Source organism: Mizuhopecten yessoensis, unplaced genomic scaffold (assembly GCF_002113885.1).
Source record: "Mizuhopecten yessoensis strain PY_sf001 unplaced genomic scaffold, ASM211388v2 scaffold4631, whole genome shotgun sequence".
Lineage (NCBI taxonomy): Eukaryota > Metazoa > Mollusca > Bivalvia > Pectinida > Pectinidae > Mizuhopecten > Mizuhopecten yessoensis.
This window is the reverse complement of record NW_018405643.1, coordinates 284,438-312,148: the sequence shown is the minus strand read 5'-3', so window position 1 is coordinate 312,148 and position 27,711 is coordinate 284,438. Positions and strand designations below refer to the sequence as shown.

The window sequence follows — 27,711 nt, the reverse complement described above, 5'->3', positions numbered from 1 at the left end:
CCCCCCCCCCCCCCACACACACTCAATGTCCTATGTCTTTTAAGTGGGAAACACATTTATTTGTTGGAAAGGTTAATGCAACATTTAAGTGTCTGTCTATAATAAAAACACAAGAATCAACAGTTTGTTTATTTATGTGGAAAGCTCCTAACTTTAGTGCTAGTTAGTGTTGGATCGATGCCAGTTATTTAAAATAATCGGAACATGTAGATGTCTTTAACGCACTGCAACGTATGTAAATAGATTGAAGATTAAAATGCAGGAAACACGATTTAGCTATGTTTACATAATACAGAGTAGAACTGTCTGTATGTAAAGCCAATTAATCTCCCTGCCTATGTTACAGCGAGGGTACATGGTGTTTCTTGGAGCGATTGACACAAGATGTTCTTACAGCCAAGACCGAACATGAAAAACTGAAGTTGAGGAATGCGTCAAAGATAAACCTCCAACCGACGTCGGACAAACGAATTCAGACAGACGAAGTGCAATGTAGTCCCAAAACGTCACGTCACATCGGCAGGGGAAACCCATTGTCCACAGAGGCATACCAGAGCGTGACGGAAGTACTAAATGCGAAAACAGCCACCCTCCCAAACAGTTCAACGTGTACCGTTACACTAGCCAAGCCGTCCGTCACGGTGACACCTCCCCAAGCTCCGCCTCCACCGCCTTTAACTGGAGGACCGCCACCGCCTCCACCACCACCACCCCCTCTTCCCCCTGGAAGTGGAGTTCCGCCTCCGCCCCCACCACCTCCTGCACCAGGCTGCCCTGCCCCGCCACCTCCCCCACCACCTCCTGGCGGAGGTCCACCACCACCACCACCCCCTCCTGGTGGAGGTCCCCCACCTCCTCCTGGAGCGCCCCCTCCCCCTGGATCACAATCCCCGGGACTGGGATACGCCGTCGTCCCTCAAGTGCCACTACCCCCGACGATATCGACACCAGAACCTAAATGCAAGATGAAACAGCTCATGTGGAGCAAGATACCAAACACGGCCTTTAATGGTGAGTACCTGATATCACATGTATCGTCTTTAATCGCGAGAACTACATCACCCAAGTATCATCCTTTGACGGAACAATTTTTAAATGTTACCTCTATCACACGTAGTAACGAATAAATCCTCGAAATAGTATGGTTCCGCATTCGATTCCCCTGTTTTCTCCTGCATCCTTGGAATAGTTAAACTCGAAGGTTCGCATGTATCTGTCCTTTGAATATCACAGATAACTACACCCAGCTTAAAAGTCTGTCAATTTTACCGTTACGCTACCGCACTATTTATTTGATCTTCATCCAAGACATCAGCCTAGTCTACTTGTATTTTTCTTCACTTTTGTATAAGCCCTGTTGAATAAGGAGCTTCCGATTTTGTCGTGACTTATTCCAGGCGTGCAGAGAAGATGTGTATATCGAAAGCTGAGCCCTTTGATGTCGGTGATATGTTGATTACAATGTTTAAGTACGGGGTACAATGTGCGAGGCCTATACAGTAAGGCATAGGGTTCGACTGAACTAACGCTGTATTAATTGTTATTTATCTAGATATATTTGTATCACCCCAAATGAACGTAAAGCATGACTTTTTGCAGTAAGAACACATGTAAATTGGGATTTACGTTGATGTTAAAAGCAACCGAAAGTTATTGACAATTTGACCGAAATGTACCTACATATTTCATTGGTTAATATTTACCATCGTATGCCATTGCCACTATATAACTCTACCAAATTCAGTTGGCATTCATATAGGCTATGAATGCCATGGACCGATTGTTGACGCCATCATTGAATTTGAATTTAGTGCGCCCCATTGAATTTGTCTCTGTCCAGTTGGCATTCATATTGCCTATGAAAGCCAACTGAAAGCAGTTCAATGCTTAAATAACCTTATATTATTGCAAGTTCTAATACGATTTCAGGAGTGCTTTATTTAAAAAAAATACTGATCATGTTTCAATCTGAAATAGGACAATGGTTCACTCTTCCACTCTTAATGCTCGTCCAATGCACTTAAGCCATGCCCAGTTTCTAACCACAATAACAGGACGATTCTAGCATGAAGCATTACCATATTACTTCAAATAAAATTCCTATGTCGATATGTTTAGTCTGATATTTTCCAAACAGCAATTGGTAAGACACTGTTATGCAAAAATGATGTCAGAAGCTTCACGATATTCAAATTGAGCATGCGCAAGATGGGTCCAAAAGATATTTTGATGGTTTCTAAGTCATATATATTAGTGGAACATGACTGAACATGTCTTGCTGGGTTCACAGAATCCTTGGCTACGATTTCAACTAAGTTGTTATATAATGTTTTTGGTTTCTTAAATACCAAAAACGGATTTATTACATTGTAAAACGTGTAAGAAGTTGGATGGTATGTTGTTTTTAAAGTCTATATTGGCGACGAGATAATGATATTTGATTTATTCTCGGCCAATCGGTCGGGTGATTTAACCAAATTTCATTTTCTGATCGCAAGTATAGACACTCACTGCAACATATCATCAACGAAGTAATCAATTCACGTGAAGTCCCCCACCCCTCCCCCCAGCAACCATGCACATGGTAAGCTCTTCTGAAAGCCTCCCCGTATTTCAAAGTAAACCATTTTGTCGAGTGAGGGAGCCAACTAGTTGCTCTGTTTATCTGGCGTGCCCTATATACACTCCAAAACATTGTCTAACATGCATGTGTAACTCAGTCATGATATTTTGAGTTTTGTTATGTTTTATTCTTGGTTAAAGACCTTGACCGCATCTCCCATTTCTTTCCAGATGAAAGTGTGTGGGGTGACGTCAACAAGATGTCGGACAACATACCTGTACAGTATAAGAGGTTAGAAGAGATGTTTGCTCAGAAATCCCTACCTACAGTGTCTGAACTGCGGCCAGACTCTGGAAAGACTCCGTTGGTACGGAGACATTCCGGTGCATCAGAGGTACAACAACCTTACATACACCTAACATACAATTAACTGTTTTATTTTATACATTACATAAAAGACCGTGAACAATAAGGATTATAAATGTACGCATAGTGAACTGTTGGTTATATTGCATCCTCGATACTCCAGGGGTTACGCTCACTTACTCTCTCTACAACCCTGGGAGATGTCGTAGCAAAATTGAAAGCTGTTTGATTGGTCTCAGATAACAAAAGCCCTGACCAATCGCTAGGCTGATACCTGTCCTTTGGAGAGTACAAAGGAGCGACACCCGACTTCAAAGCCTGTCAATTTCTACCGTTACGTGACCGCGAGATACTTTTCATGTACATCAAAGGATTGAACTTGTCTTCTCGACTCATCAACAATGAGCCTTCAATATTTTGCTATGTCATATTCTAGGTGTGCAGAGAGCGAAGGTGGGCGTAACCCCTGGTGTATCGAGGATGGTTATATTGGTCTTTATCCTATACTGCAAATCACACTCTTCGCGTTAACCTTAATGAGTTTGTATTCGCGAATCTAGTAACTTAAATTAAAGGTGCTACGTAAAGTTCCCTAGAACACGGAAGTCTGGCTTTGCATAAAAATACATCTATATTGTACAATGTGTTAATAGGGTCATTCTCTTCCGTTTGACATAGAAAGAGAAATCTCAATTTAAGGCAGCACGAGGCTTTTTTGAACGTAAGCTCTAGGTTTTGCCGAGTGCCAAACTTCGAATTTGCTATCATTGCTATGGAGCCATATATTATTTTCCTATACTTTTTTCAAACTATAAAAAAAGTTCCATCTTCAGTGGCTCACAGAAAGGGTGAAAATTGGTAACGTGACTATGGTAACGCTGCATAAAATGATGACGCGATGGTGACATTTTCAGAATAGTAGCGCGTTTGAGTTGTCTGGTTTCCATAGGTACAATGTAGGCAAGGACAGATTTAATTGTCTCTGGCAAAAGCACGAATGCGCGTGTGAAGTATTGGACAAATATATTACGCTTAGATATACATTTGTATATGTATTGATGGATCGTCTAGCTCTGGCGGTTTTAATGATGACGGTGCATTTACCTAATAGCTTAGATCTATATGCCATTATTACTTTGTATGTGGTCGTGGACTGGCGTCTACAAGACATTTTGTTTTAAAGGGTGATACAGTGACTGCAAATGGGGAGATTCCCGGAGGTAACACGAAGAAGGTAGTATCTGGATATAATAATCCTTTGCACAAGCGTCCTCTCTTGTCCAGATTGTTTGACGACACTATCCTGTCTATCTGTGATTACGTCTCCTACCATGATTGACAATACAGCTGTATACAACCACGTGGTCCGCGCTGTGACCTTGGCAGTTCAACTGTGAATTGTACGCTTGCATCCCGTTCTTGATCTATCACTGCCTCGATATTACCTTTATTCCTGCTGTATTTTCCGAGTTACCGTTACATACAATGCATATCCCTCCCATCTTCTCTGTTATTCTCTGTTCACCTGTGTCAACGTTTACTGTCTTTGATTGTCTATCAACACTGACCATTGGTCAAGATTTATGGCCTGTCAAAACTGACCACAGCTGTTCGTGCTATGTCGTTTCTTGCTATGTGCATGTAAAACATACCGCGGTGAAGTCTGTATTTTCTTGTCTATGTTACAAGTATTTTTGAATACTGCTCTATGTCTTTTACTGTTGCAAAGGTTTCCCCGCCTTACTCGTTCAAAATACTCTCGACTGGAAATGATATGACCTTAAAGCCCTGATTCTTTAATTTCTTTCTTTTTACTCCTATCCCCACGTTTCTGTATGAATCCGTATCCAATGATCGCCCTAGCAGACTTGGTCGTCATTGAACCCAGCTTCTGTGATGCACACGAACCTGACCTTGTTCCTCTTCGCTTTCCTTTCGCTTCCTAATCCAAATTGCTGTTTAAAACATCCAGTAGTTATTGGCAGGTCTTGGCATCATATACAAGTACTACTGAGCAACCAAGACGTCACATTTATGTTTTGTTCATTCTTGTTTCAATCGAAGGAAATGGAAAATAGTGACCATCTTTTGTCGAATTTTGACTACGCTCAGAACTCTATCTTCGTCCAAATTATATATTTACATGTACAATGAATGTAACTTCGAATCAGAAAGGGAACATATTTTGAATTTCAGGAATGTATCGTTCGCAAGATATGACATGTACTGATACTGCATTTTTGTCGAAGTTCGCTACAGAGTCTGTAATCGATGAAGGTTCCGGTATTATTCTTATAATCCTTTGTTACTGCAGATCGCCCTCCTTGACCCGAAAAAGAGCATGAACGTGAATATATTCCTGAAGCAGTTCCGGAAACCCATAGAGGTTGTCGTAGAACTCGTCAAAATGGGCGACAGTCGGGCGTTCGGTGTGGAGAAACTGAAAAGTCTACTTAAGATCCTCCCCGGTCATGACGAGGTAAGACAATACCAACAAGTAACTAAGTCGCATTGTTACTTATGCATGTACGGCTTGTCAAGATAAAGTGTCCTCTTCTGATTCATCAATATCATCTCCCTATAGGTGGAGATGCTTCAAAACTTTGACGGAGATTACAAACGTCTGGGTGAAGCAGAGAAGTTCTTTTCCCACCTTATCAAACTGGCATCCTACAAAGTACGAGTGGAGGGGATGATACTGAAAGGAGACTTTAACGCCCAGCTCGGATCTATCCGTCCGAACGTCACCACGCTCAACACGGCCTGTCGACGTCTGTTCGACAACGCCTCTCTCAAAACAGTTCTCCGTTACGTCCTTCACGCCGGCAACTTTATAAACAAAGTACGTACTTTACAACCAATTTTAAATCACTATTTGCTTGTGTATTTTTCCACTATGAAAACATCGGACCTGCTCGATTCATCGTAAATATTGACTCTTTCAATCTAAATTCAAAATCGCTTACCATAACAACTCGGCCCGAGTTTGTGTGGTTAAATATATTTTTAACATACAACGCGCCAAGCATTGATTAACGCTCATTATTTGCTGATTTATAATTTGTTTAAAAATAACTGAGGCATCTGTCTTTAATCATGTACATGCATTTTATAGGGTAGTGGATCAGGCAATGCTTTAGGATTTAGAGTCAGTTCTCTCAACAAGATTGCCTCCACAAAGTCCAACATAGCGCGGCTCTCGCTGCTCCACCTAGTGGTGGAGGAAATGGAGACTAAGGACGATCACTCTCTAGACTTCGTGGACGATCTACTGGACGTGCTACAGAAGGCTGCCAGGTATGTACAGTGTTATTCAGAAGAAAATCTCTATGACGTGTTAGTCCGAACGAGCTTACATTTGTATGTTAGGGTTCTTGTTCGAATGGAAGCGGTAAAATTCGAAGACAAACGTTTGCGTACTCACTACAAAGAAATTATGTTGGTTGTTTTGTGGTGTGATGTGATATTTGTAGAGCAGTTTCATATCGGCAAACCGTTTTTAAAATCGATTTTATCAATATCATATACCATGTATTATATGTATATCAATATGCAGGTGGGATGTTGTGCTTTAAATCATATCACAACACCAACAACATATCTATTTGCTGTATTTTTTGTGCAGCAAGCTCTGGGTTTTTAGCGAAATCCTTTATCAAATTTAATTTCTCGTTCCCATGTGTGTACAACTGCTTATACAAGTGTAGGAATACACGTAAAAAAATAGGTCACGCACATAGTTTGGTACAGAAATCCATTCATAAACAGTTCTACCCAACCTGGATTGCGTTACCTCCGAAAAAGTTAATACCCCCGCCCCCCAAAAACAAATGTGTAGCGGCTATCTATGATACGTATTCACGTCCCTATTATACAAGATTTAAAACTGGATATGTTATTTTATAAACTGCAGGTTCACACTTGAAAGCACGGTTAATGAGTTCTCCCAGCTGAAGAGGAGCGTGTTAGACTTACAGAAACAGATGGACAACGTGGAGAAGGAAGTAAAGGACCAGTTCTCCGAGTTCCTCGAGGTGCGTCACCGTTCTTATGTTCAAACTGAGAGAATGTGCTCAAACTTGATTCCTAATTCAAAACCGTTTAATATTTTTTTTTTGCTCTTGTATGTAAGTAAGTCACAATATTCGGACCACGGGGCAATCAGTAGTACACTGTACGAACCAATCAGAGGTTCACTGTACGGGCCAATCAGAGGTTCAGTTTGGAGGGCTAATTAGTGGTACACTGTACATGCCAATCAGAGGTACACTGTACGGGCCAATCAGAGGTTCAGTTGGGAGGGCTAATCAGAGGTACACTGTACGATCCAATCAGTGGTACACTGTACGGGCCAATCAGAGGTTATGTTGGGAGGGCCAATTAGAGGTACACTGTACGGGCCAATCAGAGGTTATGTTGGGAGGGCCAATCAGAGGTACACTGTACGAGCCAATCAGAGGTACACTGTACGGGCCAATATGAGGTTCTGTTGGGAAGGCCAATCAGAAATTGAAAAATATAGGCCTGGTAAATATATATGCGCAATATTTATAAAGGAAACAAAGTTAACTGTTTGTGTTAAAAACATACTTCGCGTTTATTACTCGTATCAAACTAATGAACCTCATTCCGACCAATCAGAGTTACATTGTACAAAGGAAACAGAGACATTTTTGTTTTATTGCAAATGAACTTCTACAAGTGTTCATCCCTGTCTTTCTGAAATCCCGAATGTGCCACATTACATTCTAAACTTGTATTATTGTCCTTATCTTTTCTAACTAGGATGCGGAGGCGGATCTGGAAGACGTGGACGAAGGAATAGAACGGATACGCAAACTTTCTACGCGGTTAGCAAAGCATTATTGTGAGAACGAACGGACATTCAAGCTAGACGAGTTTCTAGATACATTCCGAGATTTTTGTGAAAAAATCAAAGCTTGTCAGCAGGTAAGTTTGCCGATTTAATGACAGAGTTATGAAATACTAGTCGGCTCAGTTCCTTTAAATGTTTAAATTTTGATTCAAGGATAATAAAATGAGGTATGCCTCAATGCTTACATTGAGACAATTTTCATTGTGATAAAACTTCCTTAATGTTTTTTCTGCTCCATACTCGATATCCAGGGGCTACTCTCACTTTCGCTCTCTACACCCCTGGAGTATATCATAGCAAAATTGAAGGCTCAGTGTGCGCCACCTTGTGGATGAGACGAGAAGACGAGTTCGATCCTTTGATATACATCAAAAGAATTTCGCGGTCAGGTAACGGTAAAAATTGCCAGGCTTTGAAGTCGGGCGTTTCTCCTTTGTAATCTTCAAAGGACAGGTATCAGCCTAGCGATTGGTCAGTCTTATTTACCTGACACCAATCAAACAGATATCTTCTAGCCTTCAATTTTGCTATGACATATTTCAGGGGTATAGAGAGGGAAAGTGAGCGTAACCCGTGGATATCGAGGATGTTTCTGTTCGTGCTTGGATTTAAATTAACACTATACTTATGGTTATCTTCTGACTTCTCGTGCGTTGAATCCGATTTTATCCGTTTTGTTCCTTTTCTTCTACGTTAGCGTCAATATTGCAGGGAATTTCATCGACGTTATGTTTTAATTCTAGGAACTTCAGTCTAAGAAACAGGAGGCAGAATCGGCGGAAAAGAGGAAGAAAGTGAAGGAGGATATCCAAGAACGCCGTAAAAGTACGATACACGTATATAAACAGAACACATTACATATCCAGCACACACGCAGGCATACACACATAGGGAGACATTAGCCAGGTGGCATATGACTAGTAGTTGGCGCCTCCTACGAATTCCTCAAAAAATATATTGATAAATATATATGCTAATTGTATTAATTGTACATCTATGTACTGTAAAGCGCTTCAGAGTGGCTTATATTAGCTAGATAGGGCGCTATATCAAGTGCTGTATATTATTATTATTATTTTTATTTATTTATACATTATTAATACCAAACTTTCGTTTAACCAAATCTTTATATCGTTGTTGTAAAACAAAGCAAATGAGCTTTCTTTATGGCGTACCTTGCGGCGTTTTACTTGTCTTTGACAATGCTTTCTTGTTTAAATATACAATGAATATTCATAGAAATGGTATATTTCTCCCTGTTGAATTTTCTATCAAGTTATTGTTGTTTGTTGATAGATACCCTGTCTCCTTTCGGACACACCCAGGATCGTAAGATCGTGGACAACATCGTCAGTGAGATACGGAACGGGCAAGTTTTACGGAGACTTTCACTTCGTAAAAAGAATGCCGATTACTCCACCGCCAGATCCGGTGGAAAGTGACCAATGAGGAAGGGCGTTACATCTCCATAGACTGTGATAACCTCGGTGACAAATATCTGATGTTCTTCAACTTGGAAAGTCGCACGTGCAGACAGCCATTTATATGCTCCAGTTGTTTATAAACTTGATCCAGTGCCTTCGTGTCTGATATGTCTCTAGCCAAGCCACGTGAAAGCGCGAGCTTGTGAAATGCTATCCATTTAGTATACAATCAAAACCTATCATGAAAATAACCTTAACGCCGTGTGTCTGACACATTATACTGTAGGATCAGGGCCAACGTCTCTAGTCCATCAACAAGTCGGTGTGATTATTGTGTTATATTTATTGTGAATAAATTGCTGATATATATAGATATTTAATATATCTTACATAGTTTTGGTATTATTTTACAATTTTATGTTTTATAGAGAAAACCAGCATTTAAGTCCCGCAATTTTCTACTGTTTTTTCATGTGCAACGTCATTTCCAAAGAGTACAACATTAGTGTATTTATATTCAAATAATTGCACCCATAATTATCAATTAAAGATACATGTAGGTTTAATAAGTCTTATTTTACATGTTAGCTTCAACTCAGTTGAAAATATGTTCAAACAAAATTAATTCTGTAATTAAAAGAATGTGTAAAATTTAAAATTGAATTGAACCCTCCAGTGGCGGATTTTTGGCTTCAGGAACCCCCACCGGACCCTGAGAATTTTCTTTAAAAAATCATGTATTTTCACCATTTTTCTCCATTTTCCCCCACTTGGAACCCCCCCTGGAAATTTGGAAACCCCCCAGATAGGTCTCTGGATACGCCACTGCCCTCTTTAGTTTCTTTGAGTCTATCTTTAATCATTTGTACCGATCTTCAATTGTACAGAAACTGAAAAGTGACTAAAAGTTGAAGTGACCATACCACACGTGACGACTGACAATATGTTACTGTATCAGTCATTTGCTGATAAAAACAATGATGGATCAAACTGGTATTAAATACGATACGTTTTAGCGGTTTAGATCAACGCTCGTTGAAGAGGAACAGACACCAGAGTTACCTCCCTTCGTTCAATCTGTTCGCCATCTCGTGCAAGATTTAGGAAACGAACCTAGAAAAACGTTACTTTTACAACATTCGGGTAGTCTCGACTAATTTTGTCAACTATGTGACATTAAAATCGTCTCGTAAACATCACATGGACTTAAACAAAAATAACAGTATGTATGTTTAAATGGCAAGCCAGGATAGAAAAAAGTCTTTTTTTTTTCATTCTAGAAATAAGTTTTGATATTAATATGAATTTCATATGAAAGGGAATCAATTTCAAATATTGATAAAATGATTTTCTTATATAAATCGATGATGTAATATTTGGTATAGGATATTTTCCCATTTTGGCTTGACATATATTTAGAACAATACTGATGTAAATATACAAATGTTGGTACATCGTAGTGAAATTGAGCTGGGGCTAGAGTTACCTCCCTTTGGTTAGCCTGCATACAGATTATTGTATAAAACTTGGCATACAAAATAAGTACTTCTGTTTTTGACTGATGTTAAAACATAAAAATAACCCAGGCCAGACCGCAGAGACTTGAAGACATAGAATGGGATTATTTTACACCTATCTTGATGTAATATAAAACGTTTTATTAAACAAATGCATAGCAGATCGAGGTACCGGCGCTATCTATCTGAAGTTTATTCATTTCGATTAGTCAGTTTCACGTTTTCATCTCCAAAGAAATCCTTTGTCGGGAAAAACAGGTGTCGGGGTGAGTATCAAATGTCTCGTATTAAGTGTAAACGAATCAAATGTCTTATATCACACATCAAAAATTTGCGAATATTTTTTTAGTGACGATGCAGCCATTGTAATACTTCTTGTGAAATGTCATTCTTCACTGGTAAAACATGAGAAAACCTTAGTATAGGCACGAACTTAGATAGTTATTCCGAGGTATAGGTGTTGTCATAAAATGGCAGTTATCAGATACAGAACGGTACTAGCATTGATGACGTATAGACGTTCGTGATTCGTGTGATGACGCAACAAAAGTGTTAACACCGCTCGTTAAAGCGACATCACGATGAAATTAATCCTTTTGATATATTCTTTTTGGGTCAAATACTGCATAAGTATATCAATTGATCTTCCCACGTAAAATTTCGGCTGTTTGCGTCATTTCAGATAACGTCTTATTAACAGCTAATGTCAGTTCAGGACTTGCCTCCATGTGTATTGTGTAAGCGTGCATGCGTGTATGTGTGCCGGAGACAGGGTACATGTAGGTGTATTTGCCTCCTTGTGATAGCGCAGATCTGATGCTGACTTTATAGTGCTATCTGACTGACATACCAGCCGAACCTGCGAGATAGTATGCATTATATGTCTGTCATAAGTATTAACTCCAATGTCAAATATACTTTCGAAGGTTACCTGTGTTAAGCACATTTACGAGTTACCTCCCGTTGAACGATCCACAAGACACAGTATAATTACTTATTTCGTTATGCGAATTCGTCTCTTACATTTATAATTCATGTTTTAAGCAATGGTTTAGGTACACAGCTATTTCAAACATATCACCTCATACATTTAGCTTTGCTGTTTATCTTTTTTCTTGTTTGCATTGCTTTAAACAAATCAAATTTTGAAACAAAATGAGTGAATGACTCGTTAAACCAATGCAGCTTTGAAAAACCGACCACTGAACGGTCGAACATGCGTTGCGGGCGATCAGGTGAGTTCACAACACTCAAATCGACACTTTCTTGATATTCACCACGAATTCGAAGATAAGACAACATTTGAGTTTCTAGCATTCATTTAATTTACAAGCGTAGCACAGCGAACGTTTTGGTTTCGATTTGGTTTAGTTTAATCGGTCTTCATGTTATATTTACAGCTGAGGTACATTTAAGGACACGCCTCTATCTGTGTAATACACGCGTGCATGTGTGTACATGTATGTCTGATGACGGCGGTATGTTCGAGGCACCAAGCATGGCATTCTACCCCGTTACATTATACTGTCGACAAAGTGCACCAGGGACACGCGAACCCGGATTCGAAACCCTTTACGAATGCTCAATGATGGAGTACTGAGATATAAGGTTTTAAATTTCTGATACCATTTGGTCCAGTAAACTGTCAAACGTGGATGCTATATAGGAATCCCAAGTCGTGTGCTCATCAAGTAAAAAGTACATGTACTGAGTGAGCTGTATACTTGTAATGGATGTCAACGGGATCATTATATAACGTCAACACAGTCGGACCTTTTTTCAAAGATAGGCACATGCACAGATATGAATAAAACTAGTGACGACATGGTGGGATCAGTAATGATATCCGGCTACAAACCCTGGTAGAATTAAATTATTGATAAAGTGTATAGATTCAATGGCTCGTGAGTCGATATGTACGTACACGAACCCCTTTGTACTAAGGTTACGCTGTTTGGGTTTGTTTTAAACTGATCCATGACCAGTATGTAAATATAGCACGAACACGGTACCCGACAGATCACTATACACATTAGCTAGAGATTACCCGTGTACGTAGTAACATACAGGTATATTGACAGCTATATGTGGTATCCGGTTAAAGTGCCAACATATAGGACATTTCGTAATGTGTCGTCTTATGGAATTTCATCATACTTAAACAGAAACGTACGTAAGTATATATATTAATGTGGTCTGCTATTTGAAACAATATTTTCTCTTCTTCGTTGCAGATTGCTTCAGTGTGTTTGTGACGTCAGACATTTTTGTTGTATAGAATCGTATTTATTTTAAATGGAAGATCGATTAAACTTCACCGAGGATAGATAGTGCTTGTACAAGCAGAGGAAGGTAACGTCTCTATATAGCATAAATTTACATTGTGCTAACATTTTAAGTAAATTGTAAACGTAGGCGATCGTATGATACTAGGTTTAAGCAGACGATATTACTGTTGATGATACCGTGTTTACACAGACGATATTACTGTTGATGTTAGGGGTTAACACAGACGATATTACTGTTGATGATACCGTGTTTACACAGACGATATTACTGTTGATGATAACGTGTTTACACAGACGATATTACTGTTGATGATAACGTGTTTACACATGTGATATTACTGTTGATGATAACGTGTTTACACACATGATATTAATGTTGATGATAACGTGTTTACACAGACGATATTACTGTTGATGATAACGTGTTTACACAGACGGTATTACTGTTTATGATACCGTGTTTACACAGACGATATTACTGTTGATGATACCGTGTTTACACAGACGATACTACTCTTGATGATAACGTGTTTACACAGACGATATAACTGTTGATGATACCGTGTTTACACAGACGATTTTACTGTTGATGATACCGTGTTTACACAGACGATATACCTGTTGATGATAACGTGTTTACACAGACGATATGACTGTTGATGATAACATGTTTACACAGACGATATTACTGTTGATGATACCGTGTTTACATAGACGATATTACTGTTGATGATAACGTGATTACACAGACGATATTACTGTTGATGATAACGTGTTTACACTGACGATATTACTGTTGATGATAACGTGTTGACACAGACGATATTACTATTTATGATAACGTGTTTACACAGACGATATTACTGTTGATGATACTGTGTTTACACTGACGATATAACTGTTGATGATAACGTGTTTACACAGACGATATTACTGTTGATAATACCGTGTTTATCCAAACGATATTACTATTGATGATAACGTGTTCTATATGATGCAAATATTGCTTTTATCATACATATTTATGTAATTTATTCTTTTTTCTTTCATCACAGTTACCATGAGAAGATTGACTGGGTCAGTGACCAGGAGATGTACGCTTCTCGTGTTATCGATTTGTGTACACGCAGGTTAGTACATGTGTATGAGTTTGATTTAATCACACATCATGGTAATTACGAACATGAATATTATAATGGGTAGGTTATGGGTGGTAATGGTTATCTGTTTACCTGTCCGTCTGTTGGTATTATTACGCATATGTTGATATACAACACCCTCGACCGCGCCTACGTCACCATGACGTAAAGACATACTTATTCTTAGAAAGGCGTTTAGTGCTCAATGATAATACTGATGACGTCAGACTATAATGACATTCTTAAAACTAGAGACATAATTGCTGAATTTTGATAAGCAGTATTACGATTTTACTAAACTGTACTCAATACTTTTACAGAACTAATCGATACTATTGATTTCAGTACCATCTGTTAATTCACACTATATTATTAGTGTACAGTATTAATTTATTTTTTTATTCTATATTAGCATTGCGTACTCTATTCCACTCTATGGTGATATGATCCTTAGTCGTTATATCACGGACTTAGTCTAATCGAATTTCGTGGTTCTCTGTACTAAGTCTTATAGTGAGATATGCAAGTTTTAGCTTTTAAATGATGTCTTCTTGAGTATCTTATTCTTAATATAACTTATCTGGGATCGGAGTTCACGCTGCTTTGTTATATTTGAATTTGAATTTCATATTAAATGTATTCTCATTATTTTTAATGTTCCTTAAGTGTCATGACTTGCAGTTCCCTAAAGGAAGGGGTTTCCCATAAACTAGAAACATGAGCTATGATAACGTTACCTTTCATTGTGATAGGATTTAATACATTTATGTATAAGCTATCTGTGATAAATCCTGTTCATGTGATAAAACAATATTTATTTTGTTTTCCTTGCATATGTTTGTCGCAATAATAGATCACAATACGACTCTAAATCAGGTTTCTTGTATCTTGTATCTTGTAACATGCACGATTTGTTTCAAAATTACTTTTTTACTACGTAGGAAATAGCTTAATTTTAATGACAATGTTTTAGTTCTACAAAATAACTTTTCTTATTAAACTAAGTAAGACGGAATCGCTGAAAGTGTAACGCTATCTTAAAAACCGCCATTACACCTTATTTAAGTTTTTGACAATGTTAAGATTTATTCAAAGTAAGATTTTACTAAATTAAAGTAAAAATAATTGTTGAAATTTTGTGACAATGTTGCGATTTCTTCGGATTTACGATAACTAATGTTCGTTTGTCTAATCCTGGCCCTGGTGATCAAAATAAAGACCTCTCTATATTTCATTTAAATATTCGCAGCCTTCGGAATAAGTTGTCCTACTTGGAACATGTATCTAGTGATTTCGATATATTTGTATTACTGAGACTCACCTAGACATGGCCGTAGCAGACGATGACATACTCCTGGATGGTTATAACATGCTCCGTAAAGATCGTGGAACTTCGGGTGGGGGGATAAATGTTTACACTTCTGGCTCCCTGTGCACACGTCGTAGAATTGATATAGAATTTCAAGTAGGTGAAGTTGTTTGGGTAGAAATCCAGTTTCCCAACAGGACATATCTTTTATGTACTGTGTACAGACCTCCTAGTTGCACACATATATTTTGGAATCACTTTCGTCTTTCTCTGGAAACAGCCATGAATGAAACTCCTTTTGATATAGAATTTCAAGTAGGTGAAGTTGTTTGGGTAGAAATCCAGTTTCCCAACAGGACGTATCTTTTATGTACTGTGTACAGACCTCCTAGTTGCACACATATATTTTGGAATCACTTTCGTCTTTCTCTGGAAACAGCCATGAATGAAACTCCTTTTGATATAGAATTTCAAGTAGGTGAAGTTGTTTGGGTAGAAATCCAGTTTCCCAACAGGACGTATCTTTTATGTACTGTGTACAGACCTCCTAGTTGCACACATATATTTTGGAATCACTTTCGTCTTTCTCTGGAAACAGCCATGAATGAAACTCCTTTTGATATAGAATTTCAAGTAGGTGAAGTTGTTTGGGTAGAAATCCAGTTTCCCAACAGGACGTATCTTTTATGTACTGTGTACAGACCTCCTAGTTGCACACATATATTTTGGAATCACTTTCGTCTTTCTCTGGAAACAGCCATGAATGAAACTCCTTTTGATATAGAATTTCAAGTAGGTGAAGTTGTTTGGGTAGAAATCCAGTTTCCCAACAGGACGTATCTTTTATGTACTGTGTACAGACCTCCTAGTTGCACACATATATTTTGGAATCACTTTCGTCTTTCTCTGGAAACAGCCATGAATGAAACTCCTTTTGTTGTAATCGTAGGGGATGTAAATGTTGACCTCCTCACTGTTGACAATTACCATGCTCTTCTAGACATTATACATTTTTACCACCTGACAAACGTTATCGACAGCTAGACCGACTAGAATTGGACGCACGTGCAACACGCTACTTGACCCTGTTCTTCTATCAGACACGTGTAATTTTACGATATCGGACGTAATTGACATAGACCGCGACATTTCGGACCACCAAGCAACATCTGTTGAACTGACTGTGGGGACAAATATTGTAAGAAATTATAAGAGGAAACTTGTTTGTTATAAAGACGCAGATTACGAACGGTTTAACAATTTACTTTTATCAATTGACTGGGCTGAACTGTTTTTTAAGAATCCATTCTCCGGACGATATGTGTGACATTTTTACATCTAGATATTTAGAATTAGCTGACGATTGTATTCCTTCCAAATTTGTTACAATTAGACCTAATGACCAACCTTGGTTTAACTCTGACCTGAGACGTGAAATAAGGAAAAGAAACAGACTTCTCCAAAAATATAAATCCAATCGCACTCCAAATAATTTGAACAACTTTAGGAAACAACGAAATGGTGTAAACAATCTGAAAAAAAGGACAAAAGAATTATTTATGCAGTGAATACAAATCCTAGAAACTTTTGGAAACTAGTCCGCAGGTTAATAAAATCATCCGACACATCTAATAGTATACCGCCGTTAAGGAGTGCGACTGGAAATATAGAAGACGATGACGACATAAAGACTAATATACTAAACGATTACTTTGTTTCAATATCTACTCTAGACGATACTAACATTGACGTACCTGTTATAGAACCTAGAACAGACTCGACCATTTCAGACATACCGTTTAATATTAATGACATTATCGACATTCTTAAGACATTAAAAATCGGTAAAGCTGTAGGAAAGGATACTATTAGTCATACCATGCTAAAGAATACCTCTAATTCAGTTGCTTATCCTCTTTCATTGATCTTTCGCTCATCTTTGGAAACTGGATCTTTTCCCAAACAATGGAAACATGCTCTAGTTATGCCGTTTTTTAAAAAGGGCGATAAACAAGACCCTTCAAATTATAGACCTATTGCACTACTAAGTACTATTGGTAAAGTTTTCGAAAGATTAGTCGCTAAATATTTACATAACTACCTTTTAGATAATTCTCTCATATATAAATATCAGTCAGGTTTTCAACCAGGTCATTATTTTGTACACAAGCTTATAGAAATATATCATACTATGTGCGACAATCTTGAAAAAAAACAGCCAACTTGTCTAATTTTTTGTGATATTTCTAAGGCGTTTGATCGAGTGTGGCATAGGGGACTGGAAGTGACTTGGAAATAGTAGATCTTCTGTTAAGAGCACAAATGCAGGAGTACCTCAGGGTTCGGTTCTTGGCCCATCGCTGTTTATACTATATATTAATGACATACCAGATAATATAGAAAGTCTATCAAAACTTTTTGCTAATGACACCTCTCTTTTGTATTAGGATAAATCACCACAAGTAATTGAACAAAAAAATAATGATGATCTCGAAAATATACAATTGTGGGCAGATAAGTGGCTTGTCAAATTCAATCCTGCAAAAACAGAGGCTTTACTTATTTCTAATATTGATCTTGATCACCTCATTGAAATTAACTTGTAAGTATTGAATTTGTTGAAAACCATAAGCATCTGGGAGTATTCATCAATGCTAACTGTAAATGGACCTATCACATTGATAATATATGTAAAAAAGTAGTTAAACAATTAAGCGTCCTCCGTAAATTGAAATATATCCTGAACCGACGTACACTGAATAAAATTATAGAACATTTATACTTCCTATTCTAGAATATTGTTGTGAACTTTGGGATGGTTGTTCTATTACTGATTCAGACAAATTCGAAAAATTACAACTTGAAGCTGGACGTATTGTCACTGGTTTACCGTCGTTTATAAGTAGACAATCTATATACAATGAAACTGGATGGGATTCTCTTGCCCATCGGAGATCCCGTCGAAAACTTCAATTATTTTTTAAAATCCACAATAATATAGCTCCTAACTATCTCAACAATCTACTCCCTTCCCTTGTCGTTAACTCTCACTATAATCTTCGAAACGTTGAAAACTACAACCTACCTAACAATAGACTTTAATTATCTAACATATCCTTTTTTTCCTTCTACTGTTAGACTGTGGAACCAGTTACCTACTAGTATACGACGTAGTGCCACGTTTTCATCATTTAGAAACGCCATTCAAGACGTAAACTTGCCGCTTGTACCAAACCCTTTTTCTATGGTGATAGGAAAAATATAACGAACAAAGAATTAAGCTTTATCGTGAACTGAATGAATACATGCCTCTTAATTTAAATCTACTTTTATTTGGAGATACATCTCTTTCGGAACAGGAAAACATAACGATATTCATGCATACTCAGCAATACATTCGTGACTCTAACATATTCTAGTAACACCCACCCCCCCCCCCCCCCTTGTCCCCTCTCTCTCTCTCAATTGAACCATAATATCCACTCTCTCTAAGAGGCAGATACTATATGTCAATACATTAATAATGATGAGGATGTATGTATTACAATTACAGACTATTATTCCCCCTCTCCCCCCTCTCCCTTCCCCCTCCCCCCATTTTCTCCCTCTGTCTCTCTCTTATAATTTCATTTTATAAATTAAAGCATTTAAAAATGAAATAGTATATATGTATATTAATTCTGCCATCTTGTTGTACTATTGTAAATATATGCTTGTAATTTTCTAGGAAAGGGCTTAATATAAGTTTGATAACTTGTGCCCAATCCATTTGCTTGGCAATAAAATATGTTTAAACTAAACAAAACAACAGTTTTGAAACAATATTAAGTGAATCTCAATCGGAAACCGTCGACACTTTCCGATTTTTTTTTCTCGTTTACGGAAAGTGCCGACGATTCCCGATTGAGAGTATAAGGCGAAATAATGGTCCGCAAGGTAGAGTGTCCTTCCTGTTTCCTGAAAATTTCATCTCCAGAAATACTGGTCTTCAGTAAGACATCATTTATCTTGTCTCACATTGCCTAAAGTAATACAGTGTATGGCCTGTTTTGAAGTTAGAGTCTCATATGTACGTGTTGCCTCGTCGTAAACCGGTCGATATGTAGTACCGACGTAAGCTTATATGCTTGGCAATGTTCGTCAATTGTCGTACATGTCTGTATGTCACGTTCTACCTTTATTATTAACTAGGTGATCGATAGCAATGCTCTGGTCTATTAAATACACTTATCTGGACTATAACAAAGAAACACCACGGTTCGTCACTGTAATTATTATTCAGGCTTTGTGTGATTGATTTTAGATTAATTTACGTCGATAGAGAAGATTTTTTTTCTTAATATATAAAACCATACAGGCTATAGCTATTTCCCCCTTGTTCCTACTCGAGCGCATTTTTCTGTGAGGTACTTTACTTTCACATAAATTGAATACTAAAGCAGATAAACCGTTATGCCCGAACCGGAGGATAACGTACTGCATTTCAAACAGCTGGATTTAAGAAACAATGGTAAATTGTCTTCCTATACATGTAAATGAAATCACATTCCGACGTCGGCGGGCACTCTACCGACTGTGATATACCCCCTCCCCATACAACTCCGGTTGTTATTGGTGTTGATTTAAGGGTTGTCTTTGGATGTGATTTACCCTCTCATTGCTCGTCATTTGTTTCTGTTGAATTAAGGATTTGGACAGCGATGCGTCTCGACAAAGCTGATAGCAGACGACAACTATAGGGTCCTGGAATCGCCATCTTATGGGTCCTATTCAAAGTGAGTTGTTCTAAACTGTAAGGGCTGCTACAAGATGCGGAACAATCATTTTGTCTGTTTTTAATAGTAACGTTTTCGGGTAAAGCCCTGGCGAACCTGCAAATTATGTTTATCCAAGCTTTGACGAGGTTCGTCTGAAAGCAGCATCAGATTACTATAAGTCCGATCTTATGTCATAAACGAACAACACTGGTCCAACCGGTTCAACCGTTTGGATCGCGGTAAACGCGACAAACAACAAACTCCTGTACGGCTACAGGATCCCAACGCTGGTAACCAACCGTAACAGGCGACTAATGTTGGGCTTCCCAAAGAATTGGGATGGTTTCTTCCATGTCTTCTAGATCTGTTTAAGGGACATTCGAGAAACCGAGAATAGACCTACTGTGTTCCCCTGCCTGTGTATCGTAAGAGGCGAGTAATGTGGAGCCAATGCATAATCGGGTTTTCCTTCAGTGTCTTCTACTTAAAGGACAAGGGAGATACAACGTATCAGAATGTATCTGATACCGCAATTGCCAAACACTTCGAAGCTGTTTTTTCCGCCCTACCTTCCCTACCTTCTCTTTCTTTCCTCTTTTTCCTATATTCTCTCTGTTTCCGTTATTGACCTTGGGACGCTAAACCCCGAAAAACTTAAAATATTACATTAAATTACTTGAAGACTTGAACGATGTACATTACAGTGACGTCAACTGGTGTCGTCGGATCATAGCAGAAGAGGACAGGGTAATCATCATCACACTGGAGCACGTGGACCTTGAAGGCCAATCCGGAAGCTGTGTCGACTACCTTGAAGTACGAGATGGTACGTATTTCCGCTTCCTGAAATTTAGACTGGTTAAACAAAATTAAGAACTGAAACGCTTCACCAGGTGTTGTTATCCTTTAAACCAATGCTCTGTTTTTTTACGTGCTAGGTTTAAAGTTGTATATCTTCTGAAGATCATTGGCCTCACGGCCATAAATCTATATTTACATTCTGTGTTGCATTTGCCTATATGTCGTTAGTAAACCAAATTGCAGTATATGAGACTGTATACTACAATTTACAGCGATACGGCCAGTGTAGGAATACAGCTGGTACAAGGTAAACAAACATGGCCGCCCGATACTTTCGGTATCAATAGGCCTACTGTATAGTCGGAAAACATTCTGGGTTCGTCAGCATTTAGCAATATAGGTCATCGCAAAAAAATAAAGCAACTTGACAAATTATGATAATATAAATTTATTATAAGATGAGTAGGTACCACAAAATTATTGTAAGCGCCATTCTAGATACGAAATTACCAATTTTGTCATCGTCATCACACAGGGGATCGGTTACGAGATTTTGAGTTATGCATAACATCAGTGAATAACCACAACACTAAAATTCAGCATTTCTAAAACCTTGTAAAAGTCGAGGGTATCGACAAGGTTTTAGAATGTGTATAAATACCTTTTTAAGTGTTGTGGTTTTTCAGTGATGTCATCCATTACTCAAAATAACGAAACCGAGCCCCTGTGAACGTCGTCTGAGTAGCGATGCTAATCTGACCGATTAGACATTGAATCTATTTCAAACGAAATGTCCTTGGAATCGTTATCACCTACTGAAAGGACCACTCTAATTAAGCATTTCCGAGTATATATGCTTCTGAAAATAACGTAATATTCCAGTCGAAGGAAACATAAGCGTTTCCGAGGAAACAATCAAGTCCGTTCAGCGCCGCATCACTTCAAAATACATGTAATCTATCAATGCGCGAAAAAACAGCTTTAATTTCAAACAAGCAGAAGTTATGCAATTATTAACAACTTTTCAACATATACACACTCATATGAAATAAATAATAAAGTTAAGTTTGTGTTCAAACCATTTTATGTGCGTGTGGTTTTCAATGTCGGCTGTTCTGGGATTTGAACTTACTGACGTCACTGATATGATAAGCGGGAAATTCAAACGTATTTTTGCTTCAGTTACTATACAAAACAAACTATATACATGTAAATGTAAATATAAGCGTTGAACCGTTACCAGATGCAGTATACAGTCGATATATATGCAATTTGGGTCACAGATAAAAATTCATGTCGCCCTAACGGGCGACATTCTATTTATATGTCACCCAAATTGAATTCATATCGACTGTATACTGCATCTGGTAACAGTTCAATGCTTAAAGGTATGTAACAATGGGACTAGAATTAAGGACGCCGTGTTATTCTTTAATTATTTTGTCGATTATTGAAATGAAGTAATCGCCATCGATTCGGCTGACATTTATCAAAATATCACTTATTATCGAGTATCTTATAAAGGTAAATTTTGTATATTTGTTAGGAACTGGGTTGACTTTCCCCCCGAAAAGTTCAAAATATTGTAATGATTTATTTCATAAATAAAGGAAGAGATACATTTAAAAATGATAATCTACTGGTTGTTTCTGCATGCAGTCGCAAAGCTTCCACAGTTAATTTTTCTGTAAAGCAGAAGATAAGTAACTCAAGCTAGTTTCGACATCATTTCGCGGATGTATACAATAGAGTGGGATCGTAAATCTGTGTATACCTGTTGTTAGTCTTGTGGCAGTAAAAACAAGAAGTATCATCTAGATGCAATTCGTAAGAGACAGATCAAATGTTGGACATTGCCGTTTTTGTGTAAAACAAAGATGTTTGAAGGGTTGCCATTTTCAGATGTACAAAATATATTTCATTTCAATAGAGAGGTTCAAAATCATGCGTTCGATCTTAAAATTTTGCCTAAAAGAAAATGTCACCGTTTGTTTAGTGCCTATAATCTTCCACCACTTCAATTAAACAGCCATAAACTGCAGAGAAGATCTGTGTATTGCCATTAGTATCCCAGCAACAAAACAACAAACGAAATAGTTCCGGTTGGCTGATCAGCGGGTGTCACTTAAACATGCCAACACATTGCTCTTCGTGTATTTTAATTGGAATATGTGGTGCAGGTGTGCATTTATGTTAATATAATATTGAATTAACTATATAAACATGTAAACATGTGCACATGAGATATATCGATCATTATTAAACGTGTTAGACTAACTATCTGAACTCTGTGTAAACTCTGATTAGTGTTGTACTGAAGATATACTTGGAAGGTATAATAATATACCTAGAGAACGTAGATATTGTAAACAGTGTAACTCCCCCTCTGAATTAGAGGACGAATTTCATTTTTTATTGGTCTGTTCTAAATTCCAAAATCTCAGATCTCGTTTTATCAAAAGCTATTATTGGAAAAAACCATCTGTGTTTAAAGTCGTCCAGTTATTGAGTGTCCATAATATTAAAGAATTGTGTATACTAGGAAAATTCATATATGAGGCAAACAAATTAAGGGTATTATAATGGAATATGATTGTTTTCATCCTCTGTACATTGTCCATGATTTGTTTAAAAAAAAATGTTTTGTATACTGATGGGCCAATGGCCCAAAGTTTGAATAAAACTTGAAGATGAAATGTAAATTCTGTTTTAAAAATCCCATCTGAACACAAAGTTATGATGTTTTGAATTTCCGATCCTTGCAAAAGTCGCAACTTTGAAACGCTCTTTGACCGTGACTCATAATGTATAAACAGGCCCACGAGATACGAAACCCATAGCAACATTATAGACAAAAACGGAAATACCATCTTCATTCTAGGTATTAAGAGTTGCGAATTAAAATCCATCGGAAGAAACTATAGGTTTTCACACCGCATCTTGCCCAAATGATTTCAAGACCTACATTTATATGCATCATGGGTTTTTGACTTTTGGTATGAGCTTCCTACATACATTTACATCATCCTTTTCGCTCCATGTGACATGCGCACAACTTGTTATTCCCTAACGCGACGCGTGCTATACGTGTTACCATCACGTGACTTGTGTACTGTTCCCTCGTGAAATGTTCATTACATGTTTCCCTACGTAACGTTCGCAACAAATCTCTTTGATTTTCCACACAGGCGGTCACCCCCGTGACGAGTCATTGGGTCGGTTCTGTCAGACAAACTCCACCACCATCAAGACGACGTCTGACGAAGCCTTTCTACGTTTCCGGACGGGCAGGACAGGAACAGGCACCGGGTTTAAACTCGGGTACCGTCAGAGCGAAAGCACAGAAGGTAGGTATTCCCACTCGTAGAAACAAAATAAATGTTTGCAATGTTTAAAACCGTCAAACTGTAGTTGAGTAGCACAAGCTTTAATGAACATGAATTTCGTCATGGCTCTCTCCCTACATATGTACTACTTCTCTCAGTCTATATCTGCCTCGTGTAGGATTAGATGGAAAATCTATTTCATATTTTTTGGTAAAATAAATGTTGTTCATATATCTAGGAAAGATTTGACGAAACATTTTCCTCGGGCTTGCAGATATAGATTGTATATACATGATCATACAGAAACGCCCGTTAAATTTGAATGTGTGACGTTTTAATTACAAGCACGGTTGATAATATGTATACATGTAATTGATCGGTGTTAAACAAAGCATAGCCGGACCCATTTGTCGATTTGATCTGTTTTTCGTACATCAATAACAACTTTGTGTATTTACGCTTAAAGCATAGCCGAATCCAATTGCTATTATATTGCCAAGTTGTACATATATTAAACCTTGCAATCGGTAATTAACCGTCGACACTTTCCGTAAACGAGAAAATACGAGTGTATTCTCGGTATTTTTCTCGTTTACGGAAAGGGCCGACAGTTCCCGATTGTTAAACCTTGGTGTACACGTGTACATACGCTTTAAATGCACCAGTCATTTGTTAGATGTAGCCAGGGTATATCAGTACAGATATCATGCTAGTAATCAAGAAACACTAACATTTCACTGGTTGTGTTGTATAATCCTGTATACAAAAGGATGGGACATTTATACTTTATGTACAGATTGTAGTAGTGTCTGAAATGAAGGAAATTTGGTCATCTGGCGTTACGGAGTACCACTTGACTAAAATAATAGGTTTTATCATCTTTCATCAAATGTGATCGATTTTTTGGCAGATGAAATGTGGAGCTCAGCACTTGCGGGGATAGCAGGCGGAATAGCTATCGTCTGGATAGTGATGTGTTGCTGTTGTGTTTGCACCAAAAAGAAAAAAGTGATTAACAGAGACCCGTCCACTATTCATCCTATACAAAACTACAGCATGGATGAGCAATCGTCCAGCGCCTTCAGACAGAATGGCGACAGGGTATCTCCGCCCCGTCTCTGGGAAAACCCTAATCGTGACAGTAATAGCTCCAGCATATATCATATTGTGTTTCGGACTAACAGAATAAAGCAGGAACAAAAAATCAACCGGACGAATCTGGAACCGACCAAACCTCCCGTGTATGAGGTACAGGACCCCTCCCCCGGAAAACTACCAGCGTACGAGGACATCGTGGAGGAGGAGTTTTCTCGGGTCATTTCTCCTCCTCCCACGTATAGGGAGCGCGCGCAAGAGGATGTGACGTCACCGATTCCAATGTCCCCTCCTCCAGCGTATCCCGCGTTCTCATCTCCAGGTACATCGGAACCTTATCTACAATCATGACTGCGCTGTTGACATTTTATGTGAATGTTTTTTCTAAAATGTTTCCGTCCTTGCGAGACTTGAGCGAGTACCGGGAACGTCCCGGGCGCGGTTAGACACCGTGATGTATGACAGTTAGCATATGGAAAAAAGTGCTGTATCGAATCACGGTGACTACTTTTACGGATATTTACGGTATCTTTTACATCCACAATGTAGTAATTGAAGTGTTTTTAACTGTATCTTTAATCGACGAAGTCTGCAATATTTGTTGTCACTAGATTACTACTTTTTATTATTATACAAAAGATCCAGCACGCTAAATAGATACGTTGTATTTTCTTCTGTTTGGACCAACACTTGATTAAGGAAAAGAAAGGATCTCCCAAATCCTCCGCTTCACGTTCAAAAACAATCTTAAAAGACGAATTCTTCCAAGATTGGTTCAGACATGCGTTGGAGTATGAAAAGTTTCTTGTTACACAACCAATACGTGTTTCTTTGTGACGTTTCGATGACTATTATGGTATATATACTCTGTCACCTTCATCAGACAAAACGTAGCTGCATCGAGTCAATTCGGTACATATATAACAACTGTTGTACATACGCTTACAGCGCAGCCGGATCGACATCGATTTGTGGACACATTTTACACCTTTGTGTTCATACGCTAAACCGCTCATTTGTCTGATGAAGGTGACAGAGTGCATACCGTACTAGTCATCAAAACGTCACATGGAAACAGTTATTGGTCGTGTAACAAAAAACGTTTTATAAGCCATATTTACAAACTCGAAGAAAATGTTCAGAAATATGCGGTGGAGTAGTTTGTGCAGTTGTTAGTTAAGTAAACGGAAGTGACGATTATGTAATATGACGTTGTAGAGTAGGTGTGTGTAGCACTTCCGGTTGGTATACTGTCAGTTTATTAACATAGAAATAATTCATAAATGTGTTACTAAGTTCGATTTCTGGCATTTAGAATAAATGCTCATTTTCGACAATTCAAGTGTTTGTTATTTTATCGACAAAAAACATAGCAGAGTATAACCTATGTGTGCTGTTGGGTTTAGTGCAGACTAAACACGATCATATAATTGTATTTATGCAATGCATAAAGTGATTTATATTATCTGGTTAGTATAAGATACTTTTATTTGTTATATTTAGTTGGTTACGAATGGAGGATAACTTTTTAAACTAGTCCATCCCTATAGAAGTAGTCACGTGATGTTTTGGTGTTCTAAAGTCACTAGACCTGTGCAGAATTTTTTCCATGCTGACATTTTGAAAAATATCCTTAACAAATCAGTTACCCTCCTCCTCCCCTAATTTGTACCCACCTTTATGTACTATTGTGTAACAAGAGTACCGCGGGGCAGAACAATATACGCCCGTCGAATGCCATTATAGTGTTATATACTTTCTTACATTGAAATAAGATCTGCATCATTCAAAGAGTGGTTAGCTGATACGCTATAAAAATGTACGAGAAAATCTCCGGATAAAAATACACAACAACATATCATGGTCATTTAGCCTACTAAGTTTCAAAGAAATCTGTCAAAAAATGAAGGAGGAGGTTGCCGGACAAAAGATCAAATACTGAAATGAACAAAGTGCAATAACTTTTGGGAAAATTATGAAATCAAAATTCTTTTAAGGGAGAGACAACTTCATATGATGATTATAATATATACCAAGTTTCAAAGAGATCAGTTGAAAAAATGTAGGAGGGGATTGCCGGACAAAAATCAAATACTGAAATGAACAAAGGGCAATAACTTTTGCAAAAATCGTCGAATCAGAATTCTTTTCGATGAGACACAACAACATATCTTGAGTTTTTAACCTGCTAAGTTTCAAAGAAATCTGTCAAAAAATGTAGGTGGAGTTTCCCGGACAAAAAATTAAATA

The 27,711-nt window shown here is 38.0% G+C and overlaps 3 protein-coding genes across 8 annotated transcripts in view; 2 read left to right on the top strand and 1 right to left on the bottom strand.

Annotated features, from left to right (window-relative positions):
- LOC110449517 (inverted formin-2-like) overlaps positions 1-9,623 on the top strand; it is a 23,311-nt gene extending 13,688 nt beyond the window's left edge. For 3 of the 4 annotated variants that reach the window (XM_021496431.1, XM_021496433.1, XM_021496435.1), the window contains exons 6-15: positions 347-1,011; positions 2,794-2,957; positions 4,113-4,163; positions 5,244-5,408; positions 5,514-5,771; positions 6,045-6,226; positions 6,843-6,963; positions 7,715-7,879; positions 8,549-8,630; positions 9,102-9,623. In XM_021496431.1, the coding sequence (XP_021352106.1) occupies positions 347-1,011; positions 2,794-2,957; positions 4,113-4,163; positions 5,244-5,408; positions 5,514-5,771; positions 6,045-6,226; positions 6,843-6,963; positions 7,715-7,879; positions 8,549-8,630; positions 9,102-9,247 (1,999 nt within the window). In that variant the 3' untranslated portion in view covers positions 9,248-9,623. The remainder of the gene's footprint in view (positions 1-346; positions 1,012-2,793; positions 2,958-4,112; positions 4,164-5,243; positions 5,409-5,513; positions 5,772-6,044; positions 6,227-6,842; positions 6,964-7,714; positions 7,880-8,548; positions 8,631-9,101) is intronic. The other variant, XM_021496432.1, reaches the window with a different exon arrangement.
- LOC110449518 (beta-1,3-galactosyltransferase 2-like) overlaps positions 1-15,578 on the bottom strand; it is a 94,430-nt gene extending 78,852 nt beyond the window's left edge. Inside the window, exon 1 of the mRNA XM_021496436.1 lies at positions 15,495-15,578. The gene's annotated coding sequence lies outside the window, so the exon portion shown is untranslated. The remainder of the gene's footprint in view (positions 1-15,494) is intronic.
- On the top strand, positions 12,046-26,447 carry LOC110449520. Of its 3 annotated transcripts, none has more exons than XM_021496438.1 (6): positions 12,046-12,919; positions 14,090-14,164; positions 20,170-20,257; positions 20,944-21,065; positions 24,229-24,387; positions 25,277-26,447. In XM_021496438.1, exons 1-6 carry the CDS (start codon positions 12,832-12,834, stop codon positions 25,810-25,812), a joined length of 1,068 nt encoding a protein of 355 aa, XP_021352113.1. In that variant the 5' UTR covers positions 12,046-12,831; the 3' UTR covers positions 25,813-26,447. The 3 variants fall into 3 exon arrangements, with proteins under 3 accessions (XP_021352113.1, XP_021352114.1, XP_021352115.1); XM_021496439.1 differs by having other exon boundaries at positions 12,839-12,915; XM_021496440.1 differs by lacking the exon at positions 12,046-12,919 and adding an exon at positions 12,955-13,098.
- Positions 26,448-27,711: the final 1,264 nt, after the last annotated feature.